Raw genomic sequence first — 21,244 nt, forward strand, 5'->3', positions numbered from 1 at the left:
ATTGTCCAAAACAAGATAGAATGATAGAATGAAAATCAATCCAACATACCCAACAGATGTTACACACAGCACTGAATAAAAGAACAGGTAGCAAAGTTCTTAAAACCGCAGCTTGTGTGGGAGAATCTGAATGCAGTGACTCCCCGAGCGGCACGTTACCTTCCCTTTTGTATCCTCGATCTGGATCACTTTGGGGGGGTCACTATATGACCCCCTCAAGTGTTGGAGACCTTTGATGTTGTTATGGTTTGGTTTCTCATTTATAGGCCTATACTTAAAATTTTGTTGCTGCATATTACAAATATTGTTATTTAGAGTTTCAAAGTTAATGAGATGGCATCATTAAGAAGATCTTGCAGAAATAAGCCTGATGTCTTCTGTTACATTTACGGCGAATACACTCTTGTTCATAACAGGAAACCAATCACAAGTTTCGTAAAGCATGCATACCTTGCTTATTTCAGTATGGCACTAGGTGACCAAGACAAAGCTTCGGCACCAACACATGGTATGGCAAAAAACTGCACTGAGTATCTGCGTCAGTGGACCAAGGGTCGTAAGAGTTGTCTGAAGTTTGGAATACCCATGGTCTGGAGGGAGCCGAGAAACCATGACACTGATTGCTACTTTTGCGCTATTGATGTGACTGGGATAAACAGAAAAAAAACGGAACAACCTACATATCCTGATCTTGAATCAGCACGTCGTCCTGTAGCTCATTGCGATGAAATCCCAATACCTGTCTTTGGAGAAACTTCCGGTTACTAGCGACCAAGACTCTTCCAGTGTTGAAGAAAATGAAGAAGAATATGTGGTTGATGAAAGCGTGCGCTTATTCTCTCAAGAGAAGGATTGGTGTACTGTTCAGATATTGCACAACTTCTACACAAGCTTGGAGTGCCACAATACGAACCCACAGATTGGAGAACTGTTCATTGACAGCATTTTGCTGCACAATGGCAACCTCTATGCCTCTGTACCCCTCGCACACTCGACTACACTGAAGGAGAAGTATGAAGCAGTGAAGTACGTTTTGGAGAAAATTTGCTATGATCAGCATCACTGGTATATCTGTGTTGACTTAAAGATGGTGAACTTTTTGTTGGGACAGCAGTCGGGGTTTACCATGTACCCCTGCTTCCTTTAACATGTGGGACAGTAGGGACAGAACTCATCATTACATACAGAAGGACTGCCTGAGCGGAAGGAATAGGCCACTACTGCCCCATTTTTTTTGTGTGACTACATCTTTGCTTTTGTTACAATAAAAAGGCAGCAGTATATGACACAGTGCTGAAATTCTTTAATCAAATAATTCATTTAATCCATCAGAGGGATAGAAACATAAAAAGGTGACAGTTTGTTAGTTACCGTTTGCTTTTATGGAAAATTCAGGTTCTTATTTTGTGGATACAGCAAATTTTGTTATAGAAAATCTGTGAATGTCTAACATCAAACTGATGTAATCGAAAACATTGGCTATAAATCTGGCAACCAGTTTTGTTGGCAGTTTCTTTTGAAATATGTTGTTGTTTCAAGCACGGTTCAGAAAAAATCGAAATAAAAGTGTTTCCGTCAGCCGCTGAGAAGTGGTCTGTGATTTTGCAATACAGAGAGAACCAGTACTGATCCTAGTATGGATCCTTGGGTAACTCCATATTAACACCAATGCATTTTCTAAACATTCACCATTGATATTGACAAAAGTGAATCGATCCAGTGGATATGATGTACAGTACAGGCCCAAAAAGTTTGGACACACCTTCTCATTCAATCAAAACTATGAATGAACACAGGAGAGTGATGGAGTGCTGCGGCCGATGACCTGGCCTCCACAGTCCCGGACATGAACCCAACTCGAGATGGTTTTGGGGTGAGCTGAACCGCGCAGAGTGAAGACAAAGGGGCCAACAAGTGCTAAACCCCTCTGGGAACTCCTTCAAGACTGTTGGAAAACCATTTGAGGTGACTACCTGTTGAAGCTCATCGACAGAATGCCAAGAGTGTGCAAAGCAGTAATCAGAGCAAAAAAAACTAGAATATAAAACATGTTTTCAGATATTTCAGTTATTTTTTGTTAAGTACATAACTCCACATGTGTTCATTCATAGTTTTGATGCATTCCGTGAACAATCTACCAATGTAAATGGTCATGAAAATAAACTCATTGAATGACAAGGTGTGTCCAAATCTCATAATCAGAAAGTTGCCGGTTTGAATCCCGATCCGCCAAGGTGCCACTTGAGCAAAGTTCGTGCAGGTACAAAAACCACCGCCACTTGACAGACAAAAAGGCTTCTCAGTCGACTCTGTAGCATCCTAGCATGCATGCATGCCCTTGCTATTTGTTTACATTTTACATTTACAGCATTTACCAGACGCCCTTATCCAGAGCGACTTACAATCAGTAGTTACAGGGACAGTCTCCCTGGAGCAACTTAAGGTTAAGTGTCTTGCTCAGGGACACAATGGTAGTAAGTGGGATTTGAACCCGGGTCTTCTGGTTCAACAGGCGAGTGTGGTTACCCACTAGCCTACTACCACATTAATTGGAGCAATAGAAGGTTATGTGCTCTGATGAATCCAGATTTACCCTGTTCCAAATTGATGGGTGCATGACAGAGTTTGAAATTATAAAGCCTAGTTCAGACCTTAACGCCATTGAGAATGTTTGGGATGTGCTGAGAAGATTTGTGCAGCATTCTGACTGTCGCATCATTTGTACAAAATCCTGACAAAAAAGAATGTAACTCTTGTTACTCACTTGGAGTGAATTTATTGAACCCTTAAAACTTTCCAATATAACAACCAGACAACCACAAGGATGCAGGTTTGATACATCATATTGTCATTAAACCATCCGTTATACCAACAATAAAATGACAAAAGCACAAACTAAATAGCAGTTTGGAATATGAAATTATACATCATACTATTGCCAACCTCTGTGATATGTGGTTTTGGGTTGGAAAGTTTGTACAGTTTTTAAAGCCTGCACTGGCACTACTTCTCTTCAAGATGTAACGTCTGGTGCGTTTTGAGTTTTTAAGTTAGTTGTAAACCTCTTCCCACACTCCACACACTGGTAGGGCTTCTCTCCAGTATGTATCCTCCGGTGTATTTTAAAGTTGAAGAGTCTGTAAAACTCTTCCCACACTCCACACACTGGTAGGGCTTCTCTCCAGTATGTATCCTCTGGTGTTTTTTAAAGCTTGATGCTCGTGTTAAAACTCTTCCCACACTCTACACACTGGTAGGGCTTCTCTCCAGTATGTATCCTCTGTGTATTTGAAGTTGTGATGCTTGTATAAAAACTCATCCCCACACTCCACACACTGGTAGTGCTTCTCTCCAGTATGTATCCTCTGGTGCATTTTAAGGTTTGATGCTTGTGTAAAACTCTTCCCACACTCCACACACTGGTAGGGCTTCTCTCCAGTATGGATCCTCTGGTGTATTTTAAGGTGTGATGCTCGTGTAAAACTCTTCCCACACTCCACACACTGGTAGGGCTTCTCTCCAGTGTGTATCCTCTGGTGTATTTTAAGGTTTGATGCTTGTGTAAAACTCTGCCCACACTCCACACACTGGTAGTGCTTCTCTCCAGTATGTGTCCTCTGGTGTATTTTAAGGTGTGATGCGTGTGTAAAACTCTTCCCACACTCCACACACTGGTAGGGCTTCTCTCCAGTATGTATCCTCTGGTGTGTTTTAAAGCTTGATGCTTGTGTAAAACTCTCCCCACACTCCACACACTGGTAGGGCTTCTCTCCAGTATGGATCCTCTGGTGTATTTTAAGGTCCGATGCTCGTTTAAAACTCTTCCCACACTCCACACACTGGTGGGTCTTCTCTGGTTTTAAACTGTAGACATACATCTTGAAACTTGTGCATTTTTTTCCTCAGTTCCCTTTTTACATGTTTTATCCATGAGTTTGTTTCCAATGTCTGCAAATACAGGAACAATTTAAAGTGAAATTTATACTATTTACAATTTATTTATACTATTTTTTTTCTATAATGTAACACTTGTTTGAAACAAAATACAATTACACTATGACATGAAATCGGTTAAATACTCCAGCAACAATAAAAATCACATCTGGTTATTCCAGTCATAAAAAAATAGCAAAGAGCTGCTGTTGCCAATTTAGCAACTTAGTAGATAGATCTACTGACATTTCAGATACATTTAACAACATTTTAAAGTTTTTAATAACTTTCTAAATAGCATTGGTTACTTTCTGTATAGCATTGTAACTACATTCTCCTGTAAACCGGCTGAAACACAACACACGCAGTCCACCTTTAGAAATGTTTCCCCGGAGATTTCCTCAGTTCCAGCTAATTTTACACTGAGCACAACAAACTCCAACTTCTCTCTGTTCGCATATAAAGGCTTGTAGAACACGTGAGCTGCTGCAGTCTTTTACAGCCAATCACAGCAGAGTGGTTTTCTTATTTAAATGTGATTGGAGGATGTGGGGAAGTGGGCTGGACAAGAATAGTGAAGAAAAGGTTTTCGGCATTAAAAGTGAGAATGATCCCAGACATCAGTCTGAATGCGCATTTAGCTGCTATTTAGCATAACTGTATCTGTGATAATGTGTAGAAAGGAGAATCACTCACAGAAAACACAGGAATATTTCTTCTTGTTCAGAACAACTGTGCCTGGGAGCTTACTTGCTCTCTTATCTGGGTATATTTTACCCACAAGGAAGGCGATGGTGCTACTTACTGGTGGGAGTGACATTAAGTTGCCAACTCCTCAGTAAGGAAAGTAGTTATTGGCTGTCCCGCAAGTCGCTTAATGAGTTTTTTTGCTTAAGTCACAAGTCACAATAAACAAGTGAAATGCGAAAATTTTTACCAAAAGATATTATTTTATATATATAATATTTTATATTATAATATTGTCATATTAAATCTAGATTAACAATCTAAATGACCAAAAATAACAATAGAAAAAAGCAGAAGACCCAGTTTCAAATCAAATTCAAATTTTATTTGCCACATACACAGTCATACACAGTATGAAATGCAGTGAAATGCTTTAGTGACTGCTACAGACCACAGTATTGCAAATATTTTAAGTATACAATGAACCAATATGCAAATATTACACTTTTATGTTTTTACATAAAATATGCGTAACAGGTAGGGGAGAAGGTTGTGTAAATGATTGAATTCAAAGTAAAAAGTTGAAAATCTGTGCAAGAGTAAAAAAGTTTGTGCAAGGATTCTGGGGGGATTGAGTCCAAAAGTGATTGAAAGTGAAGTGATAGTCACATGTGATACACAGCACACGGTGCATACAGTGAAATTTGTCCTCTGCGTTTAACCCATCACTTTGAGTGAGCAGTGGGCAGCCATGGACAGGCGCCCGAGGAGCAGTGTGTGGGGACGGTGCTTTGCTCAGTGGCACCTTGGCGGATCTGGATTCGAACAGGCAACCTTCTGATTACGGGGCCGCTTCCTTAACTACTAGGCCACCACTGTCCCCTGGGTGCTGTTTTACGTTGGAAGAATGCATAGACATTATAACACCACACAGGCCGGATTTTGATTTGCTTAACCTGAGACAATAATATGTTGTATAATTAGCAGTAAACTTTCTGGAAAAAACAGACATTCATGTTGATACTTTGTGATTAATACATTTATTAACATGATGGATGTACATGTAACAATTGATACAGAATGTCAACTAAATAAAAAAAGAAAGTGAAAGTGCTGGAGTGTATTGGAATTCTATGTAGTATTGTTGTTGAGAGCTTGTATAGCCTGCGGGAAGAAGCTCCTCCTCATTCTCTCTGTGTTGGACTTCAGGGAGCGGAAGCGCTTCCCTGACCGCAGCAGAGAGAACAGTCCATTGTTCAGGTGGCTGAGGTCCTTCTCTATCTTCCTGGCACTGGTCCAACACCGCTTATTGTAGGATGATTGAAGGTCAGGAAGCTTTGTACAGATGTGCTTCGTTCAGCTGATCGAACCACCCTCTGTAGGGCTCGCCCTGTCCTGCATGGTGCTGTTCTTGAACAAGGTTGAGATGTTCCCCGTCAGGATGCTCTCTATGGTGCAGGAGTAGAAGTCACTGAGCACCTTGGAGGGGCAGTCTGAAATCTCTCAGGCGTCTGAGGTGGTAGAGACACTGCCGGGCCTTTTTCACCACGGTGTTGATGTGACAGGACCATGACACGTCCTACATTTCTGCTGATTATTTCTTTATTTTTTCCTCTGTATAAGAACATTGTCAATAAAACCTGAAGATTTTAAGGTTTGTTTAACACCAGGAGTCACATCCCAAGTCACATTTCAACAAGCTCACATTGTCATGCACCACACATAGAGGTGTGAACCACAGTTATAATAGTTTTGGATTTTTCATTAGTTTTAGTTTTTATGTCGTTTAGATTTTTTTTTTCAAATTCAGTTAGTTTTAATTAGTTTTTAGAGGCAGATTTACTAGTTTTATTAGTTTTGATATTTTGAAATTGCTTAGTCTTAGTTTAGTTTTATTAGTTACAGTGTTAGTTTTAGTTTTTTTTTGTAAATTAGGAAATTTGTCAGGTGCATGAATCAAATCACCAGAATAGACTTATCCATCTTAGCTCCGATAAGGTATTGACTCTTGCAGCTCCGGGTGTTTTTATTTGGTTCGAGTGAAGTGGTGAACTTTTTGAAGGTAATCGAGTCACACAGTCGTGTAGACATTCCAGTCTTAATAAACATATTACCAATGCTTCTTCTCATTTGTGGTGTTCCTGCGTATTTACTAGCCAGCAGCTACTTGGTCCATTATGGATGCTGTAGTATCACGTTCCTTTCCCATGTTACCTGGCCTGGCTACCGCTTCTCTTTCGGGGAGGGCGGGCGAGAGGCTGGCTTGTTCAGGTACTCTTGGTTCGCCTTTTTGTGTGAGCTTTTCAAATGGACTTTCAGATTTGTGGGGTTTTTCCCCTTGAGAAGTATTCCACATATTGTATCACCTGCTTCTACAACAAGGCACTTACTTTTATTTTGCCACTGTCATAATCAAAGAAATCCCAAATAGGACTTCTTCTTCCGCTTTCTTCCGACTTTCGCTGCAGCCATCACGCTAGCCGGTGGCGTCACGGACAGACTATGGACAACGTGACGTCACAGACCACGTGTTACCATAATGGTCAAAAACCTGGCTTAAAACTGGCAGCGTGAAGTAAATTGATTTTAATTCAACCCAAAAGGCTTATTACAAAGACGAAAACGAAGGACGTTTTTGCTATAATATTAGTTCGTTTAAGTTCGTTTGTATACACACAAAACAGTTTCAGTTAGTTTTCGTTTTTTTTTAACTCTTTATTTCAGTTAACGAAAATGCTTTTTCAATTCTAGTTTTAGTTTTATCGTTCGTTTTCGTTAACTATAATAACCTTGGTTTGCACTTTCTCTGGTTTCACGGTTCGATTAGATTACGATTATCAGTGCCTCGATATCGATGCATGCCATACATTTTCTACACAGTTAAGGTCTTTGCAACCATGAGCAGAAAATCTCTCTGTTTAGTCCTCTTCTCACCTTGTAACAGTCTCATATGTACTGGTCGTACTTCTTTAAATGCACACCTTTCTCAGCATTTCTCTGATTCGTGTGTAGTGGAGAAAAACCCTTTACAACCTGAAGCCACAAACGCTATAAAAGCGGCTGGTCCAGACGTCCGTGGCGTCAGGTGAGTGCGGACTGAACACAGACCGCTTTTCTGCGCCTTGTAGAAAATCTAAAGCCGCTTTTCATGGCTCAGAGCAAAAAGTCAGCGAGTTTTTCTAGACTCCTGGTAAGACGATAATGTTGGTTTGTAGATCTCTAGACACTCAGAGAAAGATCAGATTTTTCCTCCGTTCCAGCTTCGTGTGTGTGTGTTTTCGAAGTGGCAGAAAGAAAACTCGCCTGCTTGGATTCTATTAAGTTTCAACTTTGACCGCGGTGCGAGAACAATGGCGGTGGGTGCCTCACCGTGCAGCGTGAAACTCGTACCCAGAGCCGCGCTGTACTCAGGCCGCCACAGTCACTACCGGCACTACTTTTAAACAAGAAAATCACCCAGCAACCCCATTATAATATAATCAATTATGTTCTGCACTGCATCAATGCAATATCGTCCACGTCTGCACCGCCATGCATCGATAATATACGATTAAATTCAACATTAACATTAACATTACAGCATTTATCAGACGCCCTTATCCAGAGCGACTTACAATCAGTAGTTACAGGGACAGTCCTCCCTGGAGCAATTTTAGGGTTAAGTGTCTTGCTCAGGGACACAATGGTAGTAAGTGGGATTCGAACCCGGGTCTTCTGGTTCATAGGCGAGTGTGGTTACCCACTAGGCTACTACCACCCAATTCAACACCCCTACCCTGGACACACTGGTAGTAAGTGTGTTACACACTAAGCTACCACCATCCTCTGTAAACATCATCAAGCTCAAATTGTGAAAGTGGTTATTTTCACACATACACTGGGCACCGCAGAGTTCAGACCTTAACGCCATTGAGAATCTCTGCGATGTGCTGAGAAGATTTTTTGCAGCATTCCACCTGTGGCATCATGTGTACAAGATCCTAACAGAAGAAGAATGTAACTCTTGTAACTCACTTGGAGTTAATTTATTTAAGCCTTAAAACACGGTTACATCTTCAAGATGAAACATCTGGTGCGTCTTGAGGTTTAAGGTCATTGTCTCCAGTATGTATCCTCTGATGTATTTTAAGGCTATATGCTTGTGTAAAACTCTTCCCACACTCCACACACTGGAAGGGCTTCTCTCCAGTATGTATCCTATGGTGTATTTGAAGGTGTGATGTTCGTGTAAAAATCTTCCCACACTCCACACACTGGTAGTGCTTCTCTCCAGTAGGTGAAGGTGTGATGTTCGTGTAAAACTCTTCCCACACTCCACACACTGGAAGGGCTTCTCTCCAGTATGTATCCTCTGGTGTATTTGAAGTTTTGATGTTTGTGTAAAACTCTTCCCACAAGCCACACACTGGTAGGGCTTCTCTCCAGTATGTATCCTCTGGTGTATTTGAAGGTTTGGTGTTTGTGTAAAACTCTTCCCACACTCCACACACTGGTAGGGCTTCTCTCTAGTATGTATCCTCTGGTGTATTTGAAGGTGTGATGTTCGTGTAAAACTCTTCCCACACTCCACACACTGGTAGGGCTTCTCTCCAGTATGTATCCTCTGGTGTATTTGAAGGTTTGATGTTTGTGTAAAACTCTTCCCACAAGCCACACACTGGTAGGGCTTCTCTCCAGTATGTATCCTCTGGTGTATTTGAAGGTTTGGTGTTTGTGTAAAACTCTTCCCACACTCCACACACTGGTAGGGCTTCTCTCTAGTATGTATCCTCTGGTGTATTTGAAGGTGTGATGTTCGTGTAAAACTCTTCCCACACTCCACACACTGGTAGGGCTTCTCTTCCAGTATGTATCCTCTGGTGTATTTTAAGGTGTGATGCTTGTGTAAAACTCTTCCCACACGCCACACACTGGTAGGGCTTCTCTCCAGTATGTATCCTCTGGTGTATTTTAAGCAAATAAAATGATTGTATTTATGGTTGGGGGTCCTAATGAACCAGATTACTTAATTGATTGTAACATTGAAATAAATGTTCACCGATATCAAAACCTATAATTATTCATGGTATAACAGCTTTCTGCTGATTATTTCCTCTGTATAAGAAACATAAGAAATAAACGGCTGAGCAGTATACTGTTCTTTGTGACTTTGTTAATTACAGTATTGTTGACCTGAGTCATGAGGTTTTTTTTCAGTGCCCATGAGCTTGAATGTCTAAAATTTTCTCTTGCCGGTTTGAATCCTGGTCTGCCAATGTCCCACCGAGGTGCCACTGAACAAGGACTATATGCTCTTCCCACACGCCACACACTGCTATGGGTTTATAGTTTGTATGTAATTTTTTTTGTTTTGTTTCTTAGGTGTCAGCAACAGTGGCTGACGTGGAAAAGAGTTTTACACTTCCAGACTCTCCGAGACTGATTGTCTTAGATAATGTACAATGAACCAAAATCTGTAAATTATTTAATAAACTTGGTCTGTTGTATTTTCAGTTTGTATTTTCTATAACATGTTGCCTGTATTTATTCATTTAGGTGAAATTCTCACTGCAACTCAGTGGATGCTGAGTATTGAGGGCCAAGTGGTCGTGAATCCACACCCCAACTTTGTGGCAGGATTTGCTGCTTTGTTTGCATTAGGGCTGCAACTAACGATTATTTTAATAATCGATTAAGCTGTCGATTATTTTTTTATTAATCGTAGAATACAAAAAAAATGTAAATACAAGAAAAGCATTCATTTCCAACCCTTTATTCAAAATCAGAACCAAAATCAGAACCAAAAAAGGAAGTGCACAAACATGTTGCTCCTTGAGCTGTTATAATAATAATAAAATAAAATAAAAATTGACTAACACAAAAAACATACACATGTATGCTTTACATCAGCCAAATATACTTTTTTTTTTAATAAAGTGCCAACTGAGCTGCCAGAACGATAAATAATTTATAAAAAATAAAGAACAATACAAATCAGAAAATTTAACAGGATTTGTTTGAATGTCAGAACTTGTTCTCTACACTACACTGCAGATGCACACACTCACAGACACACACACTCACAAACTCTCACACTGACACACACACACACACACACTGCAAAAAAGCTTTTCTAACTTAGTAGTTTTGTCCTGATTTCAGTTCAAATCTCTAAAAAATCTTAAATCAAGATACATTTACTAGACACATGAAATAGCATAAGAAATGATATAAGATATAATAAGAAATTTCTCATCAAACATCTCAAAATTAAGTGATTGTTTGTTTAAAACAAGCAAAATTATCTGCCAATGGGGTAAGAAAACTAATCTTAATGAGATATAATCTCAAACTGAAGTTTTAAGCATCACTTAATTTTTCTTGTCTAGTAATCTTGATTTAAGATTTTTTAGATAATTGGACTGGAAACGAGACAAAATTACTAGGTAAGAAAAGCTTTTTTGACAACAGATTGAAAAATGAATGGTCCAAAAAAGACTAGTGAATAAAAACATGTCTTTAGTCTTTTAATGCAAAGTAACTATAGCACCCCTGCTTTACTACTGTTATTAACGAGCTAACGCTAACTTGTCATGCCTGTCAAGCTGGATGACGAGTAAACATTTACATTTACAGCATTTATCAGACGCCCTTATCCAGAGCGACAATCAGTAGTTACAGGGACAGTCCCCCTGGAGCAACTTAGGGTAGAGTGTCTTGCTCAGGGACACAATAGGCGAGTTGTCCACGCGGAGACGCAGAGAACAGTCCGAACGCTGTTTCATCCCCCCTCCACACCTGTAGGTGGCGCTGTAAGTCCCCGTCTAGTTCTCCTCCGCGGCGAGTTAAACACCAGCACCAGGGACATTACGTTCCTCACTTCAAAATGGAACTAAAGTAGGATTCTGTAGCGACGTACCCTGCTGCTGAACTCCCTTCCTCCTCATCAAACACTCTTAACATGTTTGCGTTTCAGGTGCTGGATCATTGCCGTGGTGCTCCCGTGCCGTGCCATGTCGCTTTTGCATATTTTCGCACAGATTTCTCTGCCTCCGCCATGTATCTGTCCTCTACCTCCGCTCGTTTTTTTTGCTCTGCGCTGCGCTGTCGATAAGGCGCTAAACTCTGCTAGCATCTGTGCGCGTGTTCATTCCGCTCCACGCTCAAATAAAATTTTTTTTTTAAATAATCAAACGTCTCCGCGTCGCGACATAAAAGAGCGATTAGAAAATTCGTTGCCAACTCTTTTAGTAAACGATTTTTATCGATTCAATCGATTCATTGTTGCAGCCCTAGTTTGCATCATACTACATCTTCAATCTGGTGTACCAGCATGAGGCATCCTGCACACTTGAGTTTATCCAGAGGTAAAAAAAAAAATACTTTACTATGCATGTGCGTATTTATATTATTAAATATAATATTTTTATATTAAATATAAAAGTTAGAGGTTTCGTTCACCCAACATGAAATTTCAGTCATTAATCGCTCTCCTTCGTGTCATTCAAAAGCCATAAGACCTTTGTTCATCTTTGGAACACAAATAAATATTTTTTAAAGAAGTCCAAGATGATTTTCCCCTTCCATATAGACATCAATAAGTAGGTCATATGAGAACTTTTTTTGCTTGTCATTTCGACGGATTCATTGCTTAAGTCAGATTCGTTTTGGTACCAAAATGCCATTTTGTTGTTTGAGCTTAAAGGGATTACCATCATTTACTCACCTTCAGTTGTTCCAAAATTCTGAGTTTCTTTCTTTTTTTAAGATATTTTAAAATGTTGGTAACCAGACAGTTGACAGTAGCCATTGACTTCCATATTTTTGCCCTATTATTGAAGTCAATGGCGACGTTACTTGTCTGGTTATAAACTTCATTAAAATATAATCTTTTGTATTCAACACAAGAAAGAAACAACTTAAGGAAGAGTAAATAATGACCATTTTTCTTTTTCTTTTAACTATTGCTTTATGCTTTAATCTTGAGTTGTTTGTAGTTGTTTTGTGACAGCTGAATTTTTTCTGTAGTTGAAAAAGTAAAGTTATGTTACCAGTGACAGTGCTGAAGTGCTGTCAGGTGTCAGCTTTAATAAACAGTTTTCTTACAACAGCTTTGAATTTGAGTAATTATTTTTTTAAAATCTTTGTTTTAATGCATTCACATCAGTATAATGGTAAAGAGCACTGTACAGTTCACAGTTAAAATTCTTATATACAGGAATTTCATAGTAAAAATGTTACAGCTACATCTTGGCTTTTGTTGAATTCACAGGATTTTATTGGCAACATTTGTTGCCAGGTAAGTACAGTAATTTAGCATAATTACAAAAAACTTATCCTTTTACAGTTAATTTATATCCTGTAAAAAAACAAATAAAATACTGTATTCTGCAAACATCAATTTATTGTAAATTGCTAAGCAGTATTATACTGTAATCCATTTTACTGCAATTAGCAACTATTTAACAGGATTTTATTGGCAACTTTTTTGCCAGTAAATTATTGTGAATTCTACAGTACGTTCTTTACAGTGTATGTATCCTCTGGTGTTTTTTAAGGCTTGATGCATGTGTAAAACTCTTCCCACACTCCACACACTGGTAGGTCTTCTCTCCATTATGTATTCTCTGGTGTATTTTAAGGTGTGATGCTTGTATAAAACTCTTCCCACACTCCACACACTGGTAGGGCTTCTCTCCAGTATGTATCATCTGATGTTTTTTAAAGCTTGATGCATCTGAAAAACTCTTCCCACACTCCACACACTGGTAGGGCTTCTCTCCAGTATGGATCCTCTGGTGTATTTGAAGGTGTGATGCTTGTGTAAAACTCTTCCCACACTCCACACACTGGTAGGGCTTCTCTCCAGTATGTATCCTCTGGTGTATTTTAAGGTTTGATGTTAGTGTAAAACTCTTCCCACACTCCACACACTGGTAGGTCTTCTCTCCATTATGTATTCTCTGGTGTATTTGAAGGTGTGATGCTTGTATAAAACTCTTCCCACACTCCACACACTGGTAGGGCTTCTCTCCAGTATGGATACTCTGGTGTATTTGAAGGTGTGATGCTTGTGTAAAACTCTTCCCACACTCCACACACTGGTAGGGCTTCTCTCCAGTATGTATCCTCTGGTGTATTTTAAGGTTTGATGTTTGTGTAAAACTCTTCCCACACTCCACACACTGGTAGGGCTTCTCTCCAGTATGTATCCTCTGGTGTATTTTAAGGTCTGATGCATGTGTAAAACTCTTCCCACACTCCACACACTGGTAGGGCTTCTCTCCAGTATGTATCCTATGGTGTTTTTTAAAGCTTGATGCTTGTGTAAAACTCTTCCCACACTCCACACACTGGTAGGGCTTCTCTCCAGTGTGTATCCTCTGGTGCATTTTAAGGTTTGATGCTTGTGTAAAACTCTTCCCACACTCCACACACTGGTAGGGCTTCTTTCCAGTATGTATCCTCTGGTGTTTTTTAAAGCTTGATGAGTGTGTAAAACTCTTCCCACACGCCACACACTGGTAGGGCTTCTCTCCAGTATGTATCCTCTGGTGCATTTGAAGGTGTGATGCGTGTGTAAAACTCTTCCCACACGCCACACACTGGTAGGGCTTCTCTCCAGTATGTATCCTCTGGTGCATTTTAAGGTGTGATGCGTGTGTAAAACTCTTCCCACACTCCACACACTGGTAGGGCTTCTCTCCAGTATGTATCTTCTGGTGTATTTTAAGGCTTGATACTCGTGTAAAACTCTTCCCACACTCCACACACTGGTAGGGCTTCTCTCCAGTATGTATCCTCTGGTGTTTTTTAAAGCTTGATGAGTGTGTAAAACTCTTCCCACACGCCACACACTGGTAGGGCTTCTCTCCAGTATGTATCCTCTGGTGCATTTGAAGGTGTGATGCGTTTGTAAAACTCTTCCCACACGCCACACACTGGTAGGGCTTCTCTCCAGTATGTATCCTCTGGTGTATTTTAAGGTGTGATGTTCGTGTAAAACTCTTCCCACACTCCACACACTGGTAGGGCTTCTCTCCAGTATGTATCCTCTGGTGTTTTTTAAGGTTTGATGCTTGTGTAAAACTCTTCCCACACTCCACACACTGGTGGGTCTTCTCTGGTTTTAAACTGTAGACATACATCTTGAACTTGTGCGTTTTTTCCTCAGTTCCCCTTTTACATGTTTGATCCATGAATTTGTTTCCAATGTCTGCAAATATAGGAACAATTTAAAGTGAAATTTATACTATTTACAATAAGTATTTTTTTCTATAATGTAGAACTTGTTTGAAACAAAATACAATTATACACTGACATGAAATCGGTTAAATACTCCAGCAACAATAAAAATCACATCTGGTTATTCCAGTCATAAAAAAATAGCAAAGAGCTGCTGTTGCCAATTTAGCAAGTTAGTAGATAGATCTACTGACATTTCAGATACATTTAACAACATTTGATTTTTTAATAACTTTCTAAATAGCATTGGTTACTTTCTGTACAGAATTGTAACTACATTCTCCTGTAAACCAGGCTGAAACACATGCTTTGCATAGATCATCTCTAATGCTTAAATTAATCAGACCTCTTTCAAAAATAATTATTGTGTAGAATAGGTACATAATACAGATATTTCCTCTACAAGACTAACAGACAGAGGTCTTCTTAATCTTCACACAACCATGTGACGCTTGGCAAATTGAGAAAGCTGCTAGAATTCTAACTAAAATCCTTTAACACCCTTTATTTAACTCCACTCACCTGAATAGACTTCATCATCCAACTCGTCCTTTACATCAGTTCCCTTTGGTTCCAGTGTTTTACCACAGTTCAGAGATGTGAGGATGTCTGATGTCATTTCTGGTTTATTTACCTTTTTACAAAAAAAACTAATTTTATATTACTGAGAATTTATAAAGACACGCAGTCACCTTTAGAAATGTTTCCCCGGAGATTCCTCAGTTCCAGCTAATTTTACACTGAGCACAACAAACTCCAACTTCTCTCTGTTCACATATAAAGGCTTGTAGAACACGTGAGCTGCTGCAGTCTTTTACAGCCAATCACAGCAGAGTGTTTTCTTATTTAAATTTGATTGGGGGATGTGGGGAAGTGGGCCGGACAAAGAATAGTGAAGAAAAGGTTTCGGCATTAAAAGTGAGAATGATCCCAGACATCAGTCTGAATGCGCATTTAGCTGCTATTTAGCGTAACTGTATCTGTGATAATGTGTAGAAAGGAGAATCACTCACAGAAAACACAGGAATATTTCTTCTTGTTCAGAACAACTGTGCCAGGGATCTTATTTGTTCTCTTATCTGGATCTATCTTTATTTCCAAGGAAGGCGATGATGCTACTTACTGGTGGGGAGTGACATTAATGTTGCCAACTCCTCAGTAAGGAAAGTATTTATTGGCTGTCCCGCAAGTCGCTTAATGAGTTTTTTTTGCTTAAGTCACAAGTCACAATAAACGAGTGAAATGTGAAAATATTTACCAAAAGATTTTCATATTAAATCTAGATTAACAATCTAAATGGACCAAAAAATAACAATAGAAAAAAAGCAGAAGACCCAAGTTTAAATCAAATTCACACATACACAGTCATACACAGTATGAAATTCAGTGAAATACTTTAGCGACTGCTACAGACCACAGTATTGCAAATATTTTAAGTATACAATGAACCAATATGCAAATATTGCAAACATAACCAAATATTACACTTTTATGTTTTTACATAAAATATGTGTAACAGGTAGGGAGAAGGTGTGTAAATGATTGAATTCAAAGTAAAAAGTAGAAAATCTGTGCAAGAGCAAAAAAGTTTGTGCAAGGATTCTGGGGGGATTGAGTCCAGAAGTGATTGAAAGTGAAGTGATTGTCACATGTGAGACACAGCACACGGTGCATACAGTGAAATTTGTCCTCTGCGTTTAACCCATCACCCTCAGTGAGCAGTGGGCAGCCATGACAGGCGCCCGGGGAGTAGTGGGGACGGTGCTTTGCTCGGTGGCACCTTGGTTCTGGATTCGAACCGGCAACCAGAGAGGTGTACTGATTAGGGGGGAGCTTCCTTAACCACTAGGCCACTACTGCCCCTGGGTGCTGTTTTACGTTGGAAGAAATACATAGAATATATAACACCACACAGGCCGGACTTTGATTTACTTAACCTGAGACAATAATGTGTTGTATAAGTAGCAGTAACCATACTTCACTCCCTAAGTGTTTTTTTTATTGTATTTATTTTATTTATTTCTGAAAAACAGACATTCATGTTGATACTTTGTGATTAATACATTTATTAACATGATGGATGTACATGTAACAATTGATACAGAATGTCAACTAAATAAAAAAAAAAAGTGAAAGTGCTGGAGTGTATTGGAGTTCTATGTAGGATTGTTGTTGAGAGCTTGTATAGCCTGCGGGAAGAAGCTCCTCCTCATTCTCTCTGTGTTGGACTTCAGGGAGCGGAAGCGCTTCCCTGATCGCAGCAGAGAGAACAGTCCATTGTTCAGGTGGCTGAGGTCCTTCTCTATCTTCCTGGCACTGGTCCAACACCGCTTATTGTAGGATGATTGAAGGTCAGGAAGCTTGGTACAGATGGTGCGTTCAGCTGATCGAACCACCCTCTGTAAGGCTCGCCTGTCCTGCATGGTGCTGTTCTCGAACCAGGTTGAGATGTTTCCCATCAGGATGCTCTCTATGGTGCAGGAGTAGAAGTCACTGAGCACCTTGGAGGGCAGTCTGAAATCTCTCAGGCGTCTGAGGTGGTAGAGACACTGCTGGGCCTTTTTCACCACGGTGTTGATGTGACAGGACCATGACACGTCCAACATTTCTGCTGATTATTTATTTTATTTTTTCCTCTGTATAAGAAACATTGTCAAATAAAACCTGAAGATTTTAAGGTTTGTTTAACACCAGGACTCTCAAGTCACATTTCAACAAGCTCACATTGTCATGCACCACACATAGAGGTGTGAAACTTCTCTGGTCTCACGGTTCGATTAGATTACGATTATCAGTGCCTCGATATCGATGCATGCCATACATTTTCTACACAGTTAAGGTCTTTGCAACCATGAGCAGAAAATCTCTCTGTTTAGTCCTCTTCTCACCTTGTAACAGTCTCATATGTACTGGTCGTACTTCTTTAAATGCACACCTTTCTCAGCATTTCTCTGATTCGTGTGTAGTGGAGAAAAACCCTTTACAACCTGAAGCCACAAACGCTATAAAAGCGGCTGGTCTAGACGTCCGTGGCGTCAGGTGAGTGCTAACTGAACACAGACCGCTTTTCTGCGCCTTGTAGAAAATCTAAAGCCGCTTTTCATGGCTCAGAGCAAAAAGTCAGCGAGTTTTTCTAGACTCCTGGTAAGACGATAATGTCGGTTTGTAGATCTCTGGACACTCAGAGAAAGATCAGATTTTCCTCCGTTCCAGCTTCGTGTGTGTGTGTTTCGAAGTGGCAGAAAGAAAACTCGCCTGCTTGGATTCTATTAAGTTTCAACTTTGACCGCGGTGCGAGAACAATGCCGGTGGGTGCCTCACCGTGCAGCGTGAAACTCGTACCCAGAGCCGTGCTGTACTCAGGCCGCCACAGTCACTACCGGCACTACTTTTTAACAAGAAAATCACCTAGCAACCCCATTATAATATAATCGATTATGTTTTGCACTGCATCGATGCAATATCGTCCACGTCTGCACCGCCATGCATCGATTATACAATTAAATTCAACACCCCTACCCTGGACACACTCAGGGTTAAGTTTCTTGCTCAGGGACACAATGGTAGTAAGTGTGTTACACACTAAGCTACCACCATCCTCTGTAAACATCATCGAGCTCAAATTGTGAAAGTAGTTATTTTCACACATACATTGGGCACCGCAGAGTTCAGACCTTAACGCCATTGAGAATCTCTGCGATGTGCTGAGAAGATTTTTTGCAGCATTCCACCTGTGGCATCATGTGTACAAGATCCTAACAGAAGAAGAATGTAACTCTTGTAACTCACTTGGAGTGAATTTATTTAAGCCTTAAAACACGGTTGCAGGTTCAATACATCATATTGTCACTTAACCCTCCGTTATCCCTGTAAATGACTGTTGGTTAAGTAATGTCATCTGGTCCCAAAAGAAGCTAACATAATATTTAAAAATGCAAAGATCTTTTCCAATTACATTTGTAAAACCCGCCTATCAGCCCAATAACGGAACCTGATACGACGGTGAAGGGTTTAGTGTGTATGAAGTTTTTTGACGCAAAATAAAATAACGAATCTACAAAACTAATTTATTTATCAACCAGATAAATAGTCTTAGATCTGTATTATCTGACTCCAATATAGCTACCAAGACTACAGAGAGTGCAGAATTATTAGGCAAGTTGTATTTTTGAGGAATAATTTTATTATTGAACAACAACCATGTTCTCAATGAACCCAAAAAAACTCATTAATATCAAAGCTGAATGTTTTTGGAAGTAGTTTTTAGTTTGTTTTTATTTTTAGCTATTTTAGGGGGATATCTGTGTGTGCAGGTGACTATTACTGTGCATAATTATTAGGCAACTTAACAAAAAACAAATATATACTCATTTCAATTATTTATTTTTACCAGTGAAACCAATATAACATCTCCACATTCACAAATATACATTTCTGACATTCAAAAACAAAACCAAAACAAATCAGCGACCAATATAGCCACCTTTCTTTGCAAGGACACTCAAAAGCCTGCCATCCATGGATTCTGTCAGTGTTTTGATCTGTTCACCATCAACATTGCGTGCAGCAGCAACACAGCCTCCCAGACACTGATCAGAGAGGTGTACTGTTTTCCCTCCTTGTAAATCTCACATTTGATTGATGGACCACAGGTTCTCAATGGGGTTCAGATGAGGTGAACAAGGAGGCCATGTCATTAGTTTTTCTTCTTTTAAACCCTTTCTTGCCAGCCACGCTGTGGAGTACTTGGACGCGTGTGATGGAGCATTGTCCTGCATGAAAATCATGTTTTTCTTGAAGGATGCAGACTTCTTCCTGTACCACTGCTTGAAGAAGGTGTCTTCCAGAAACTGGCAGTAGGACTGGGAGTTGAGCTTGACTCCATCCTCAACCCGAAAAGGGCCCACAAGCTCATCTTTGATGATACCAGCCCAAACCTAGTAGTCCACCTTCACCTTGCTGGCGTCTGAGTCAGACTGGAGCTCTCTGCCCTTTATCAATCCTGCCACGGGCCCATCCATCTGGCCCATCAAGACTCACTCTCATTTCATCAGTCCATAAAACCTTAGAAAATCAGTCTTGAGATATTTCTTGGACCAGTCTTGACGTTTCAGCTTGTGTGTCTTGTTCAGTGGTGGTCATCTTTCAGCCTTTCTTACCTTGGCCATGTCTCTGAGTATTGCACACCTTGTGCTTTTGGGCACTCCAGTGATGTTGCAGCTCTGAAATATGGCCAAACTGGTGGCAAGTGGCATCTTGGCAGCTGCACGCTTGACTTTTCTCAGTTCATGGGCAGTTATTTTGTGCCTTGGTTTTTCCACATGCTTCTTGCGACCCTGTTGACTATTTTGAATGAAACGCTTGATTGTTCGATGATCGCGCTTCAGAAGCTTTGCAATTTTAAGAGTGCTGCATCCCTCTGCAAGATATCGCACTATTTTTTACTTTTCTGAGCCTGTCAAGTCCTTCTTTTGACCCATTTTGCCAAAGGAAAGGAAGTTGCCTAATAATTATGCACACCTGATATAGGGTGTTGATGTCATTAGACCACACCCCTTCTCATTACAGAGATGCACATCACCTAATAAGCTTAATTGGTAGTAGGCTTTCGAGCCTATACAGCTTGGAGTAAGACAACATGCATGAAGAGGATGATGTGGACAAAATACTCATTTGCCTAATAATTCTGCACTCCCTGTATTCACTTTAGATGGGTAGTTGGAATGAAGAGGACAATAGGGACTGAATAATGTATAAAGTTAGGGAGAACTAAAGACTCTGCAAATTTGCATTGACTTAACGAATCTTGATCAGCAAAACAGTGGCCAGTTAGTAAATCAAGTATAATTAACATAATAACTTTCTACCATGCGGATTTGCAACCGACTGACAGGCTGATCACAACAGGGGCAGGAAGAAAAGAACTCTCTATGGTTCACACACAATACCTGCTTACGTGATATAGGATCAAGAAGTTCTTTAAACATACATAAATCTGCCGTGTTGCCATATGATCAGAAAGTTCCCCCTATAACAAACAACTTTAGTTGACAGAATATTCTATAACAAGACTGGAGATTAAAGATATCAATATTTACATTTATTATCATACATAATCTTCACAGCTCTACAGATATAGTAAATAGTTCCTTAATTGTCCAAAACAAGATAGAATGATAGAATGAAAATCAATCCAACATACCCAACAGATGTTACACACAGCACTGAATAAAAGAACAGGTAGCAAAGTTCTTAAAACCGCAGCTTGTGTGGGAGAATCTGAATGCAGTGACTCCCCGAGCGGCACGTTACCTTCCCTTTTGTATCCTCGATCTGGATCACTTTGGGGGGGTCACTATACAACCCCCTCAAGTGTTGGAGACCTTTGATGTTGTTATGG

General features: G+C 40.0%; 1 protein-coding gene across 1 annotated transcript in view; it reads right to left on the reverse strand.

The window, feature by feature from the left end:
* The window catches only part of LOC114803387 (uncharacterized), a 189,876-nt gene that overhangs the window by 160,412 nt on the left and 8,220 nt on the right, over positions 1–21,244 (reverse strand). The window contains 5 exon segments of the mRNA XM_029002915.1: positions 3,063–3,137; positions 3,304–3,839; positions 8,697–8,882; positions 8,939–9,476; positions 13,129–14,708. Of these exon segments, the coding sequence (XP_028858748.1) occupies positions 3,063–3,137; positions 3,304–3,839; positions 8,697–8,882; positions 8,939–9,476; positions 13,129–14,708 (2,915 nt within the window).

Source organism: Denticeps clupeoides, chromosome 14, assembly GCF_900700375.1.
Source record: "Denticeps clupeoides chromosome 14, fDenClu1.1, whole genome shotgun sequence".
NCBI lineage: Eukaryota > Metazoa > Chordata > Actinopteri > Clupeiformes > Denticipitidae > Denticeps > Denticeps clupeoides.